Here is a 12,914-nt window from a genome sequence, read left to right as displayed (position 1 = left end):
CGCTAATTCACACATGGGTCGCAGACCTCCCACTAAATGAATAAGTGGGATGTTTATACCTTTGGTGATTAGATCTAAAATGGGCAGATCTTCCCATTCAACTTTAAGTATAATGTTAACACTTTTTGTGATTGAATCTAAAAATTGGCAGGTCTCCATACTTACCTTTTAAGTAGGTTGTTTACACTTAGGGGGATTAAAATCTAAAAATAGACATGATTTACAATTTAAATCTTCATAATCAGGGAAGAGCTAAATACCTTCATTGTTACTATCAGGACAAGGCCAAATCCAATCTTCACACTATCTAGAGAGATATTATATACACATATCTCTATGTAAGGATGACTGTATTTCAGTACAGTTTGTTTCCTTTTTAATCCTTTGTTATTTTGTTTTGCATTTGAGAACATTATTCTGGACAAAAATTGCTGGGAAAACTGTGGAAAATAGCATGGCAGAAATGAAGTGCAGACCAATATCTCACACAGCATACCAAGATAAGGTCACAGTGGGTACATGATTTAAATATAAAAAGAGATATAGTAGTTGTCTCTCAGTAACCGAGGATGACTATTGTCTTTGTGTGTTTTTGTTCACAAAGACACTTGTGCATGAAGATTTAAGTGGATACCAAAAGCAAATTAGGGGAGCATGGAAAAATTTTTCTATTGGAGCCATGGATAATATGGATAAAGGAATAATTATTACCAAATAAGAAAGAATATTATGGGATATAAAATGGATAATTTTGCTTATACTAAATTAAAAAGGTTTTGTACAAACAAAACAAATGTAACCAAAATAGAAGGAAAACAGAAAACTGGGAAAATATTATAGCAAATACCTCTTATAAGGTCCTCATTTTTCAAATATATAAAAGACAGTTAAATATATAAGAATACAAGTCATCTCCCAATTGATAAATGGTCAAAGGTATGAACAAGCAGTTTTCATACAAATAAATTAATATTAGCTATAAACATATGAAAAATGTACTAAATCACTATTGATTAGAGAAATACAAATTAAAACAACTCCGATGTAGTACCTCATACCTAGCATATTGGCCAATATTACAGAAAAGGAAAATGATAACTGTCAGAGGGAATGTGCAAAAATTGGGACACTGTTGCACTGCTGGTGGAATTGTGAGCTGATTTAAACATTCTGGAGAGCTATTTGGAATTATAGCCAAAGGGCTATAAAACTATGTATACCCTTTGACCCTTCAATATCACTACTAAGACTATATCCCAAAAAGATAAAAAAAGGGGAAAGGACTCATTTTTACAAAAAATATTTATAGTAGCTCCTTTTGTGGTGGCAAAAATGTGGAGATTGAGAGTTTGTCCATTAGTTGAGGGATGATTGAACAAACTGTGATACATTGTTGTAATAAAATGCTATTGTGCTATAAGAACTGATAAGCAGGATGACTTCAGAAAAATCTGGAAAGACATACCTAAATTGATGCCTAGTGAAGTGAGCAAAACTAGGAGAATATGACAGCTATTCTCAGCAATACAATGACCCAAGATAACTCCAAAAGACTCATGATGAAAAATGCTATATATCTCCAGAGAAACAATTGATAGAATCTGAATGCATATTGAAGCATACTGTTTTCCACATTATTTTCCTTGAGGACTTTTTTTTAATATGTCTTCTTCCACATAATGACCAATTTGGAAATGCATGATCACATGTGCATAACCTATATCAAATTGTTTAGTGTTTCGGGGAAGGAGGAGGTTAATTATTTGGAACTCAAAATTTTATAAAATGAATGTTTTTTTTTAATAGTAATTGGGAAAAATAAAATACTTTGAAAAAAGAGAAAACATTATTCTGAGGCGTCCACGACCTTCATGAGGGGTCTGTGACACATAAACATGTTAAGGATCTCTGGTGTAAAGAAAAAAGATCTTATTTCTTTGGCTGTTGGTAGTCGAATTGTCTACTGCTAAGTTCCTAAAGCCTTCTATTGGAGGCTGTTTTTGATCCTTTCATTCCAGTTACCTTGATGGTCCTGAGTGTTCTTAAACACTCCTCTGAATCTGAGTGAGCATCTCATGGCGATTCACAAATAGAAATATTACTTTGCAACTGGACAGATATCCACATGCTCTCTTAAATTGTATGTAGATAGAGATGTATTGCTATATAGTCCTTTTTAAGTAAACAAATGTCCCAGATACCCATTTTTGGAAAGGCATGTTATAGTCTGAAAGGTGTCTGTCAAAATTCTCAACAGGCTCCCAAGTTTCCAATGCTATCTGAGAGTTTTCTGTATCTGTGGTCTTTATCACCTCGGAGGGTAAAGCATTCCTCACACCTGGCTTCAGCATCTGCAGTGCCTCACAAGCTCATTTGGAAAGCCTCAGTGCAGCTGCGTCCACCATAAATCAAAACAAAGCCCATGTTTCTGCATCCTTAGTACAGTGGTCCCTTGACATGACTGCCCAGCAAAAGCTCACAGAAGACCATGTGTGTAATAAATGAGCAGTGCCATTCTATGGGTAGAGGCAACAAGACAGAAAACTCTGAGGTGCCCCAGGTTATGACTAGGGTACAGAAGCCATTTATATTAAACTGTTTACAAGGTCTATAGAGCAATACAGGGATCAGTCAACCTTTACACCGAAGAAAAAAACATCTAATACTTTTTTCTGCTACATTGAAGTCATAAAGCACAATTCAGGATACAGATTCTGTATAAAACTCCTTCATGTAAGACAACTGTACAGATGAATCTAAATGATCTAAATACATTATCTACATCTGATATTTGAAAAAGGAGCAGGAAAAAGTGGAAACCCTAAATAGCTAACACTAATAATTAACTAATACTAATAAGCTAACTAATAACAGTATGCAGCTTTGAAGTATCTTACAGTTTTGCAGTCAGCACAGGTAGTAGCTATATTGATGCACTTGGAATCAGGAAGGCTTGGGTTCTATTCTATTTCATGTATTTACTACCTGTGTGATCTTAGGGGGAATCTGAGCCTCAGTTTCCTCATATGTAAAATGGAGATAATTATAGCATTTACCTCAGAGAGCAGTTGTGAGGACCAAATGAGATAATATATGTAAAAGTGTTTTGCAAATCTGAAAATGTTACATAAAGATAACCTATTATTACTTCTGTGTCTCCCACTACAAGAATTTATTCATAACAGGTAGGGAAAGTATTATATTCATTTTAGAGAAGGGGAAACTAAGGACTAGAAAAGTTACGTGACTTGTTCATGGTCTTAGGGCTATTGGATATCAGAGGCAGCCTCCTATCCAAGTTTGTTTTCAAGTTCAAGTTCTTTGTACCATCTCTGATTATGAGAAAAATGGCACTTTTGGTGAAAAAGTAATTTTTTAATAGTTAAAAAAGTGGCAAGCATTTGTAATCTCTTCTCCCTAAATGTACAACAACAATCCTGGAAAAATAAAACTCTCATAAGCATGCATAGTTCAACATAACACATTCCCTTACTGTCCATGACTGAAAAAATGTTTTTCTCTTTGCATTTGAAGTTCATCACTTATCTGGCAGGAGGTGGGTGGTATATTTTATTTTATTTTTCTCTGAGACTTGTGATTTATAATGGCATTGCTCTGAGTTCTAAAGTTTTTCGAAGTTGTTTTTCTCTCTAATGTGGCTGCCACTGTATAAATTGTTGTCTTAGTTCTGATTACTTTGATCTGCATTATTCAAAGAGGTCTTCCTAGTTTCTGCTGCTGTTTTTTTTTTTCATTTTGGCAGTACTTAGAGCAAAATTCCATTAGAGTAACATACCATGATTTGCTTAGCTATTCTTCAATGGGAGGACATTCCCTAGTTTCCAAATTTTGGCTACTATGAAAAGAGCTGCTATGAATATTTTTATATGTTTAGGTCATCTCTTTTCTTCTTTCTTTAATTACTTTGGTGCATAGGACTAGTATTAGGATAGCTGGGTCATAGGGTATGCAGAGCTTAGTAACTTTTGAAGCACACTTCCAAAACACATCCTTGAATGCTAGACCAATTCACAGTTCCACCAACAGTGCATCACAATGCCCGATTGGCTGTAAAATTTATCTAATTATTTCCCCTTATATCCAACTGGTATGCCCTTATACCCAACTGCAACAAATCTGAAAACAAAATATCCCTAGCTCTACATACTATGAAATCCCACCTACCATAAACCAAGTTTTATTTTAGTCTATTTTTATAAACAGGTGATATAGTTATGAATATTTTATTTAAGTATATCTAATATATACTTTGAGATATCATAAAAATTTATCCCTCCATATTTAAAGATTTTATTGCATATGAATTTAGTGGGCAGTGACAAGTGGGCAGAGAAGGCAAATAGACCTGGTTTCTTCCAAATACCCCCCAAACAACTATGATATCATGCCTCAGGACAAATTCTAGAGCATCATAAGACACAAAAATGGTGTGAAATATTTTTATGGGCCCAAAACAACTTAGAAAGTCAGCATAAATACCCATTATACATGTGCATATCAGCATGCCAAAGCAGGACCCACTGTAGCAACAGGTCTTAGGGGTGACTGAATCAACAGCAAAGGCTTCTGGAGCTCTCAGACACAGATGACAAGTAGAGTCAGACAACTTCTCAGAAAGAGATTACAGGGGTCCCTCTTCTGGCTCTGGGTTCAATACTCTTGTTGCATTGACCACATACAGATCTAGGTTGTAGTCCTGGGTCATAGTTCCAGGGTGAGGAAGAAAACTAGCACACACCAACACCTAAGGATGCAGGGGAGCAGGGAACCCTGGTCATAGTTCTAAGGTGAAAAAGAGTGCTTGTGGAAGAAGAAGGAGGAGGAGGAGGAGGAAAGGAAGAAAGAAGAAGGAAAAAGGATAAAGAAGAAGAAAATTTGAAGTGTTTTTCATAGGAAAAACAACAGGCCTGGAAAAGAAATCCTGGAGAGATAATTTAAGAATTATTGGATTACCTGAAAACCATGATCAAAAAAACAACTTCCATATCATCATTCAAGAAATTATCAAGGAAAACTGCCCTGATATTCTAGAACCAGAAGGTAAAATAAACATCAAAAGAATCCACCAATCACTTTCTGAAAGAAATCCTCAAAAGATAACTCCCATGAATATTATAGTCAAATTTCAGAACTCTCAGGTCAAGGAGAAAGTATTGCAAGCAGCCAAAGAGAAACATTTCAAATATTGTAGAGCTTCAGTCAGGTTAACACAAGATGTAGAAACATCTACAATAAAGGATTGGAGGGCTTGGGATGATATTCCAGAAGACAAACAGCTATAACTTCTACCAAGAGTCACCTATCCAGAAAAATTAAGCATAATCTTCAGGGGGAAAATGGGCATTCAATGAAACAGAGGACTTTTAAACAATCCTGATGAAAAGACCAGAGCTGAATAGAAAATTTGGCTCTCAAATACAAGATTCAAGAGAAGCATAAAATGGTAGACAGAAAGAGAAATCAAAGGACATTCAATGAGGTCAAACTGTTTACATACCTATGTGGGAAGATAATTCTTGTAACTCCTAAGAACTTTTGTCATTATAAGGTCATTTAGGAGTACACATGGCCAGAGGGCAAGGGTGTGAGTAGAATATGATGGGATGATATCTAAAATAATGATAAAATTAAGGCATGAGAAGGAGTAATGAATTAGGATAAGGGGAAGGGAAAATAGAGTTAGATAAATTATCTTATGAAAAAGAGTCACAAAAGAGCTTTTACAGTGGAGAAGATGGGGAAATTGGGGAGGGGAACATGTGAATTTTACTCATTAGAATTGGTTCAAAGAGGGAAGAACATACACAATCAATTGGGGAGAGAAAGCTCTCTTACTCTAAAGTTAAGTGAGGAGGAGGATGGGGATATGTCAAAATAATTTTAGGGTTGTGACTTAAAAATCTATATTTAATTGGTCACCGGGGAAAATCCCAAATGAAATATCCAAGTCAGTCTGGAAATTTATGGTAATTTAATTAATATAGAGAGAAGGAATTTAAGGAGAAGAAGGGAAGAGGATATAGGATTTCTCCTGCCCAGCCTGTGCCAGGGAGAGTTTTAAAATCCCCGCCTCTAGGTCTCTTAAGAAGATTAGAGGCTTCTAAGAGGATAAAGTTGGAAAGTAAAGAAGGAAAACTCAGCCAGAACTCATCACCTAATGGACAATAGCTTGTAGCCATGCTAAGATGCCGAAAGACCCAGCACATTGCTATCAGCCAACTCTCAGCTGCAAAGGGCACCGGAGAGAATAAATGAGCCAACATATAGACCTTTCACCCTTGTGTCCCCTCCTCCAAATGCCTATTCTTTAGTTCTCATCTCCTTTGATTAGATTATATTTTTAGAGTTACTTAACACTTCTTTGTTAAGTTTACCTTTTGTTAGTTACTTGACCTTTTTGTGATTAATTTAACCTTTATAGTTACTTAACACCTTTTTGTATTAAGATCTTAAAATAGACTTAACTTAAAGTTCTAGCTTCACTATAAGGTAAGAGTTAAGTACCTTCATTGTTCAATCAGGAGATTACAACTTTATCTTCCCCTAAAGCATGGTCTAAATAGTGTGGAGTAATTTAGAGTTCCCAAGACATTCCTGATTTTGTTAAACTAAGTATCTTCATTGTTCCAATCAGGAAATAGCTAAATCCAATCTTCACAGATCAGAGAAAGGGGGTTGCTGACAGAAAAGGGCAAATTAAGGGATGTGTTAGTCAGAAGCTAAACACATTTGAGGTTGGACAGAATGGAAGGAGAGAGGAAAAAGGGGATAGGAAGAAGATAAAAATATAGTAATTATGATGGTTAAATTTTTTTTTTTGCAACAAGTCTCCCTGATAAAAGGCCTCATTTCTCAAATAAATAGAGAAATGAGTAAAATATATAGGAATACAAGCCATTCCTCAAATGACTTATAGTCAAAGGATATAAACAGGAAGTTCTCAGAAAAAGAAATTAAAACTCATAGTCATACAACAAAATGCATGAAATCCCTATTAATTAGAGAAATGCAAATTAAAACAACTCTGAGGTACCACACCACACCTATTAGATTGGCTATTACAGTAGAAAAGGAAAATGACAAAACTTTGAAAGGATGTAGAAAAATTGAGACACCATTGCACTGATGGGGAACTGTGAACTGATTTAACATTCTGGAGAGCAATTTGGACCTATGCCCATAGGACTGTAAAAACAGTACATAGTCTTTGATACAGCAATATCATTACTAGATTTGTATTCCAAAGAGATTTTTTTAAAAAGGTTGGAGTGGGGAGGACTTATATGTCTACAAATATTTAAAGCAAATCTTTTTGTGGGGGTAAATAATTGGAAAGTGAGGGGAAACCCAAAGGTTATGTTATAGTATATGATTTTAGTGGAATACTCTAAGTGCTGTAAGAAATAATGAGCAGGAGGAGCTCAGAAAAACCTGGAAAGATTTCCAGGAACTGATGCAGGTTAAAGTAAGCAGAACCAAGAAAACTGTTGTACACAGTGACAGAAATACTGTATAGTGAACAACTGTGAATAACTTAGCTATTCTTGGCAATATAAGGATCCAAAACAATCCCAAAGGACCCATGTTTAAAAAAATGGTATTTGCTTCCAGAGAGAAAACTGATGGAGTCTGAACCTAGACCAAAGCAAACTTTTTCCACTTTCTTTCTTAATTTTTTTTGGTAATAAAAGTGTCTTATATAATTGTACATATAAAATTTATATTAGATTACTTACCATCTCAGTGGGTTTAGAATAGGGGATAGGGCTGGGTAGGGGAAAGAGAGGGAGGAAGAGAATTCAGAATTCAAAATGATTGAAAGAAATGTTGGAAGTTATTTTTATGAAATATTAAACTAAAAATATTTAATTGCATGGATTACTTCTGTGTGAACTTGGTCTTCTCTTACTGATCCACATCTGAAATGCTGTAACCCTCTATTTGCTAATTAACAAGTGAAAAAGGTGGTAGTAGAAAGAAAATGGATTTAGTAAAATCTGAAGCTGGCCAGTATAAGTAGAACAAAGCTGGTCTGGAGCCAGTGACTTCACATCCTATGTGTGCAGGTAGATGTGATGGGTCACACGGAAGTGTCTGGATAAGTTTCCTTGATCTGGATACTTAAATTCCTGTCCAAGAGACTTTGCTCAAAGATTGTTAGAACCCAGCTGGAGGGTGCCAAGAATTCTGTAATAAACCAGAGATTGGGAGAGGGCTGCAGAATTTGCTGTGGCCATCTGGGTAAGTGATACAGTGTTTGGGGTAGCATTAACCCTTCGGGGGAGCCCATTTAATAGTCCATTTTCATAGATGGATCTCTGGCTGAGCTCAGGGACTTCAAGAGTTCCTCATTGGTATTTTTATGATTCCTGATAAAAATTGAGAACATTATGAAAGGGCTGTAGAATGAACATCTCAAAAAGGAGGTAGTGATAATGAAGAGTAAGCAAGGAGGCTTCATAGAGAATAACTCCCAAAAGACTGACTTCATTTCATTTTCTGATATGGTTATGAGACTGGTAGGTAAAGAAATACTATGAATACATTTTGCCAAGATTTTAGCAAAACTTTTGACAAAGTCCCTCAATATTTGTAAGGAAAAGATGGAGACACATAGGCTAGAAGATAGTACAGTTATGTGGATTTGGAACTGATTGAATGGCCAGACCCAAAGGATAATCATTAATGTCTTGCTGTCAATTTAGAAAGCTCATAGTTTAAATCTATATATGTGTGTGTATATATATGTATATATAAATATTTTTATTAATAACTTAGATAAAGTAATATATGGGAAGCAGGAGGGAATAAGCATTTATTAAGCTCCTTTCATATACCCAGCATTATGATAAGTACTTTGAAACATCTCATTCAATTCTCACAACCACACTGGGAGCTTGGTGCTATTATTATCTCCACTTACAGTTGAGGAAATTGAGGCAGATAGAGGATAAATGTTTTGACCAGAATCACACAGTTAGCAAGCACCTAAGCCAAATTTGAGCTCAGGACTTATAGATTCTAGACCAAACATACTCTCTGTTGCGCCACTTAGTTGCCTCCTAATTAGTAAATGCTCATCCAATTTGCAAATTTGCAAAAAAGTTAAGAGTAATAATGCAGATAAAATAACAAAGACTAAGAAGGATCTTGATAGGCTAGACTGTTGGATTGAACTGGATAAAATAAATAAAAAAGACAAATGTAATTTATTATCTCTGAATTTAAAAAGTTCATTATGGGGAGCCATGACTATCAAGTTGTTTATCTGAACAAAATCAGGAGGGGGGGTGGGACTGTGATCTCAACAATACATTATGAGAGTTAGAAATGATTATTTGATTGTAGGTTGTATCCAAAGAAGCCTATTATTTAGGAGGAGGAAGGTGATAATATAGATCTACTCTGCTTTGATCTACTAGTATTTCTATAGTATTGTTTTTAGTTCATGCCCCAGTGGATAAAGATCAGGACCTGAGTCATAAAGGCTTGTCTTCAGGAGTTCAAATCTGTCCTCAGACACTTATTAGTTTTGTGACCCTGGGCAAGTCACTTAATCTTGTTTGCCTCAGTTTCCTCATCTGTAAAATGAGCTGGAGGAAGGAATGGTAAACCACTATAGTATCTTTGCCAAGAAAACCCCAAATGGGTCACAAAGAGTTGGGCATGACTGAAATGACTCAGTAAGAATGAATCCCATTTTAAGAAAGAAATCTGAAAAGATGGTATTCAGAGGAAGACAACTAGGATGGTAAAGGGACTTGACTCTGTGTCATATAGAGACTGTTGGAAGGAACCAGGCATGTTTAGACTTGAGAAAAGAATACTTAATTTGGGCAATATTGTTCTCTTCAAATAAAATGGGGATAGCTGGGGGATGTAATGTAATATTTTTCTAATTGGCCTCTCTGCTTCTACCCTTTCCCTCATTCTAATTCATCATCAATGGAGCTTCTAAAATGGTATTGGTAAAGCACCACCACATAAAGTCACTCACTTGCTTAGGAAGCTCTAGTAGCCTCCTGTTGCCTCTAACATAAAAACAAACTATAACCCCCCCACCAAATTCCTCTTTTTGACATTTAAAGTCTTTGCTAATGTGGTTCCAATCTCTTTTTCCAGACTTATTTTATCCTACACACTTTCATACACATTTTGGCTTAGCCAAGATGGTCTATATGTTATTCCTCATCTATAATATCTCATCTCCTACTTCTGTGCCTTTGTATATCTGATGAAAAATCCTTCCTCACCTCAGCTTCTTGGAATCACTAGATCTCTTCTAAAATCAGCTCAAGGACTATATCCTGAAGAAAGTCTTTCCTGATCTTCCCAGATATTAGTTTCTCCTTTTGGATCAAAATAACTTTTTATTTACTCGATATATATTTATCTTTAAAAGTACAGCCCATTCCATCCCTCCCCCACCCAATTAGAATGCAAGACCTGAGGGGTCATGGACTATTTTATGTTTGTACCTCCTTTGTCTAGCACATAGAGGGCATTTAATAAATGTGTGTCAGATTAAACTTGATGAAAGTAAAAACACAACAAAAAACAATTTCCTTGTGGACATCATAAAAAAAAGAACATGGATTGTCAATGAGTTCTCTTCATTGTGAAATACATTTTCTGATTTGGTAGACCACTATAGAGTACGAAGATATCTTTTTTATTTTGATTTGTGATTCAGTCTAGCACCTTGAAATAAAGTGGAAGCTAGTAGCATTTTTCAAACAAGTCTTTCTTCTGTATTTTAACAGGTTTCAAAGAAGTGTGACACAGAAGTCAAACCCACAGAGACTAAAATAGGCACACGTCTTAGAAAAACAAATGGATCAATAGTTGCCTTCACTGAGGTCCAAGTAGTGAAAATAAAAATGGTAACAGTACTTTGAATTTGTAGAATATGATTCTTTCTAAGAATTTGAAGTGGGTTTCCATCTGGTATCTCATTTATTAGAATAGTTTTAGCCCTATTGTTTTTTTTTAAATTATAGATAAAGGTATTGACTTCTGACTTCTCAACTCCTCTCTGGTACAGAATCTACACTTTGCTTATGACCCTACCACACTTAAACCAGGGTATTTAATAGCCCAGTGTCAAAGAATAGCATGTGGAAAAAATCTAGGCATTGCTTACCTTTGGGATAGGAGAGGCGTCCACCCATGTTGGACATGCTACTCTTAGAAAACCACATGGCTAAACACAATTTCAGATTAATCAAGTAATTCTTTCATAGATTACTGGATTCTATTGAAGATGAAACTAAATGCAAGCTTGGACTATCCCTGAGCATATTGTTTCCAATAAGAAAATGAAGCAGACATGCCATAGTTAATGCTCACGACCCTACCTGGACTTTGTTCATCTCTAGTTTGTTCTTCTCATTAGCCCCTTGGTCAGTTTTTCCAGCTCCCTTTTTCTGAGGACCTCTCCCGAAGAATATGTAATTTACGAAGGCATACTCGAGCAGTGCCAGAAACACGAACACGAAGCAGCCCATCAGGTAGATATCGATCGCTTTGACATAGGGGATCTTTGGCAGAGTCTCCCTGAGGTGAGTGCTGATGGTGGTCATGGTCAGCACCGTGGTGATTCCTGCAAAACACAAAGGTCAGACTGAATCCAAGGCAGTGTGGACAAGAAGAGGTGGCTGTGGATGGACTGGGTTGACCATTTTATCCTAGGGCTGCTCTCTCAGAATAATGGCTTAAGGAGGACCAGTCCTTTGACAAAGTAAAGAAGACTTTTTATTTTTAATGGACAAGTTGCAACACCTAAAACTATTAGCTGATATTTATAGAATGCTGACAGAATGTTGGCTATCAAGTAAAACACAAAGAAAATAGGATAACAAATCAGAATTCTATTTGATGCATAAAACCATACATTTCATTTTTTCCTATCTTCTTCCTTTTCCCTTTTCTAGTCTCCTTTCCATTCAGTGCCTTCCTCCTTCCCCCCATCCTCCTACCCCAAGCCCTAGCATGGGAAGGAAACCATTCAGTACACTGCCTGCAGATTGGAAGCTTCTAAGGTAGAGGTTCTTTTTAAAACTTTTACTACTTGGATGTCTTTATTTCTTAAAATTTGCTTGTATAGTTTTCTCAAAGCCCAAAATAGGATTCATTCCCAAATATCATATATTTCTAAGATTAAAGTTTTATTAATGCTATGTCTTCAGAAGAAAGGTGAGTTTATAAGGATAAAAACTTGTATCCCAACTCCATATTTAAATACTTCATAAATTACATTAATCCCATTTATTTTATCTCCATAAGGTGGAGGTTCTTAAGCTATGGTTCATGAATTAAAAAATTAATATATATATATACATATATATATATATATACTGCATTTCAACATAATTTGTTTCCTTCATCATCCATTGTATTTTATTTACTGTGTTTAAAGATACTCTGAGAAGAGGTCCATAGGCTTTACTAGGCTGGCAAAGGAGCAAGCTATGATATAAAAAAAAGAATAAGAATCCCCGCTCCAAGGCCAATGATATAATTTTCCACAGGCAGTTTGTTTTAATAAATTCAACATTAGATTGTAATGTAGTATGACTGTAATTTTTTTGGAGAAGTGGGAAAATCTTGGTAATTTACACAAAGCTGTTGGTTTTAGAATGATTTTCTGAGTATTTAATATTTTGTTGCTGGCGTTTTGCAATCTTACCTCTGACCACTTCTTTCTAGAGCGTAATTGTAGAGGCATATAAATAACTTCTAAAAGAACTGAGTTTGAAGTGAGGCATCTCAGGACTATAAACTTCTTTCAAGTCAGGAACTAGTTCTGTCCAACTTATCATGTTAAATATGGTCCTTGTATAAATCAAACACTGTTCATGTGAGTGCATAGTGGATGTTTTGTGATTGTGATA

General features: G+C 35.6%; 1 protein-coding gene across 1 annotated transcript in view; it reads right to left on the bottom strand.

Moving 5' to 3' along the window:
- GABRB1 (gamma-aminobutyric acid type A receptor subunit beta1) overlaps positions 1–12,914 on the bottom strand; it is a 474,038-nt gene that overhangs the window by 14,674 nt on the left and 446,450 nt on the right. Inside the window, exon 8 of the mRNA XM_001364479.3 lies at positions 11,379–11,623. Within this exon, the coding sequence (XP_001364516.1) occupies positions 11,379–11,623 (245 nt within the window). The remainder of the gene's footprint in view (positions 1–11,378; positions 11,624–12,914) is intronic.

This window comes from Monodelphis domestica, chromosome 6, assembly GCF_027887165.1.
Source record: "Monodelphis domestica isolate mMonDom1 chromosome 6, mMonDom1.pri, whole genome shotgun sequence".
In the NCBI taxonomy this organism is placed as follows: Eukaryota; Metazoa; Chordata; class Mammalia; order Didelphimorphia; family Didelphidae; genus Monodelphis; species Monodelphis domestica.
Note: the sequence above shows the minus strand (reverse complement) of the source record. Positions and strands in the feature narration are given on the sequence as shown.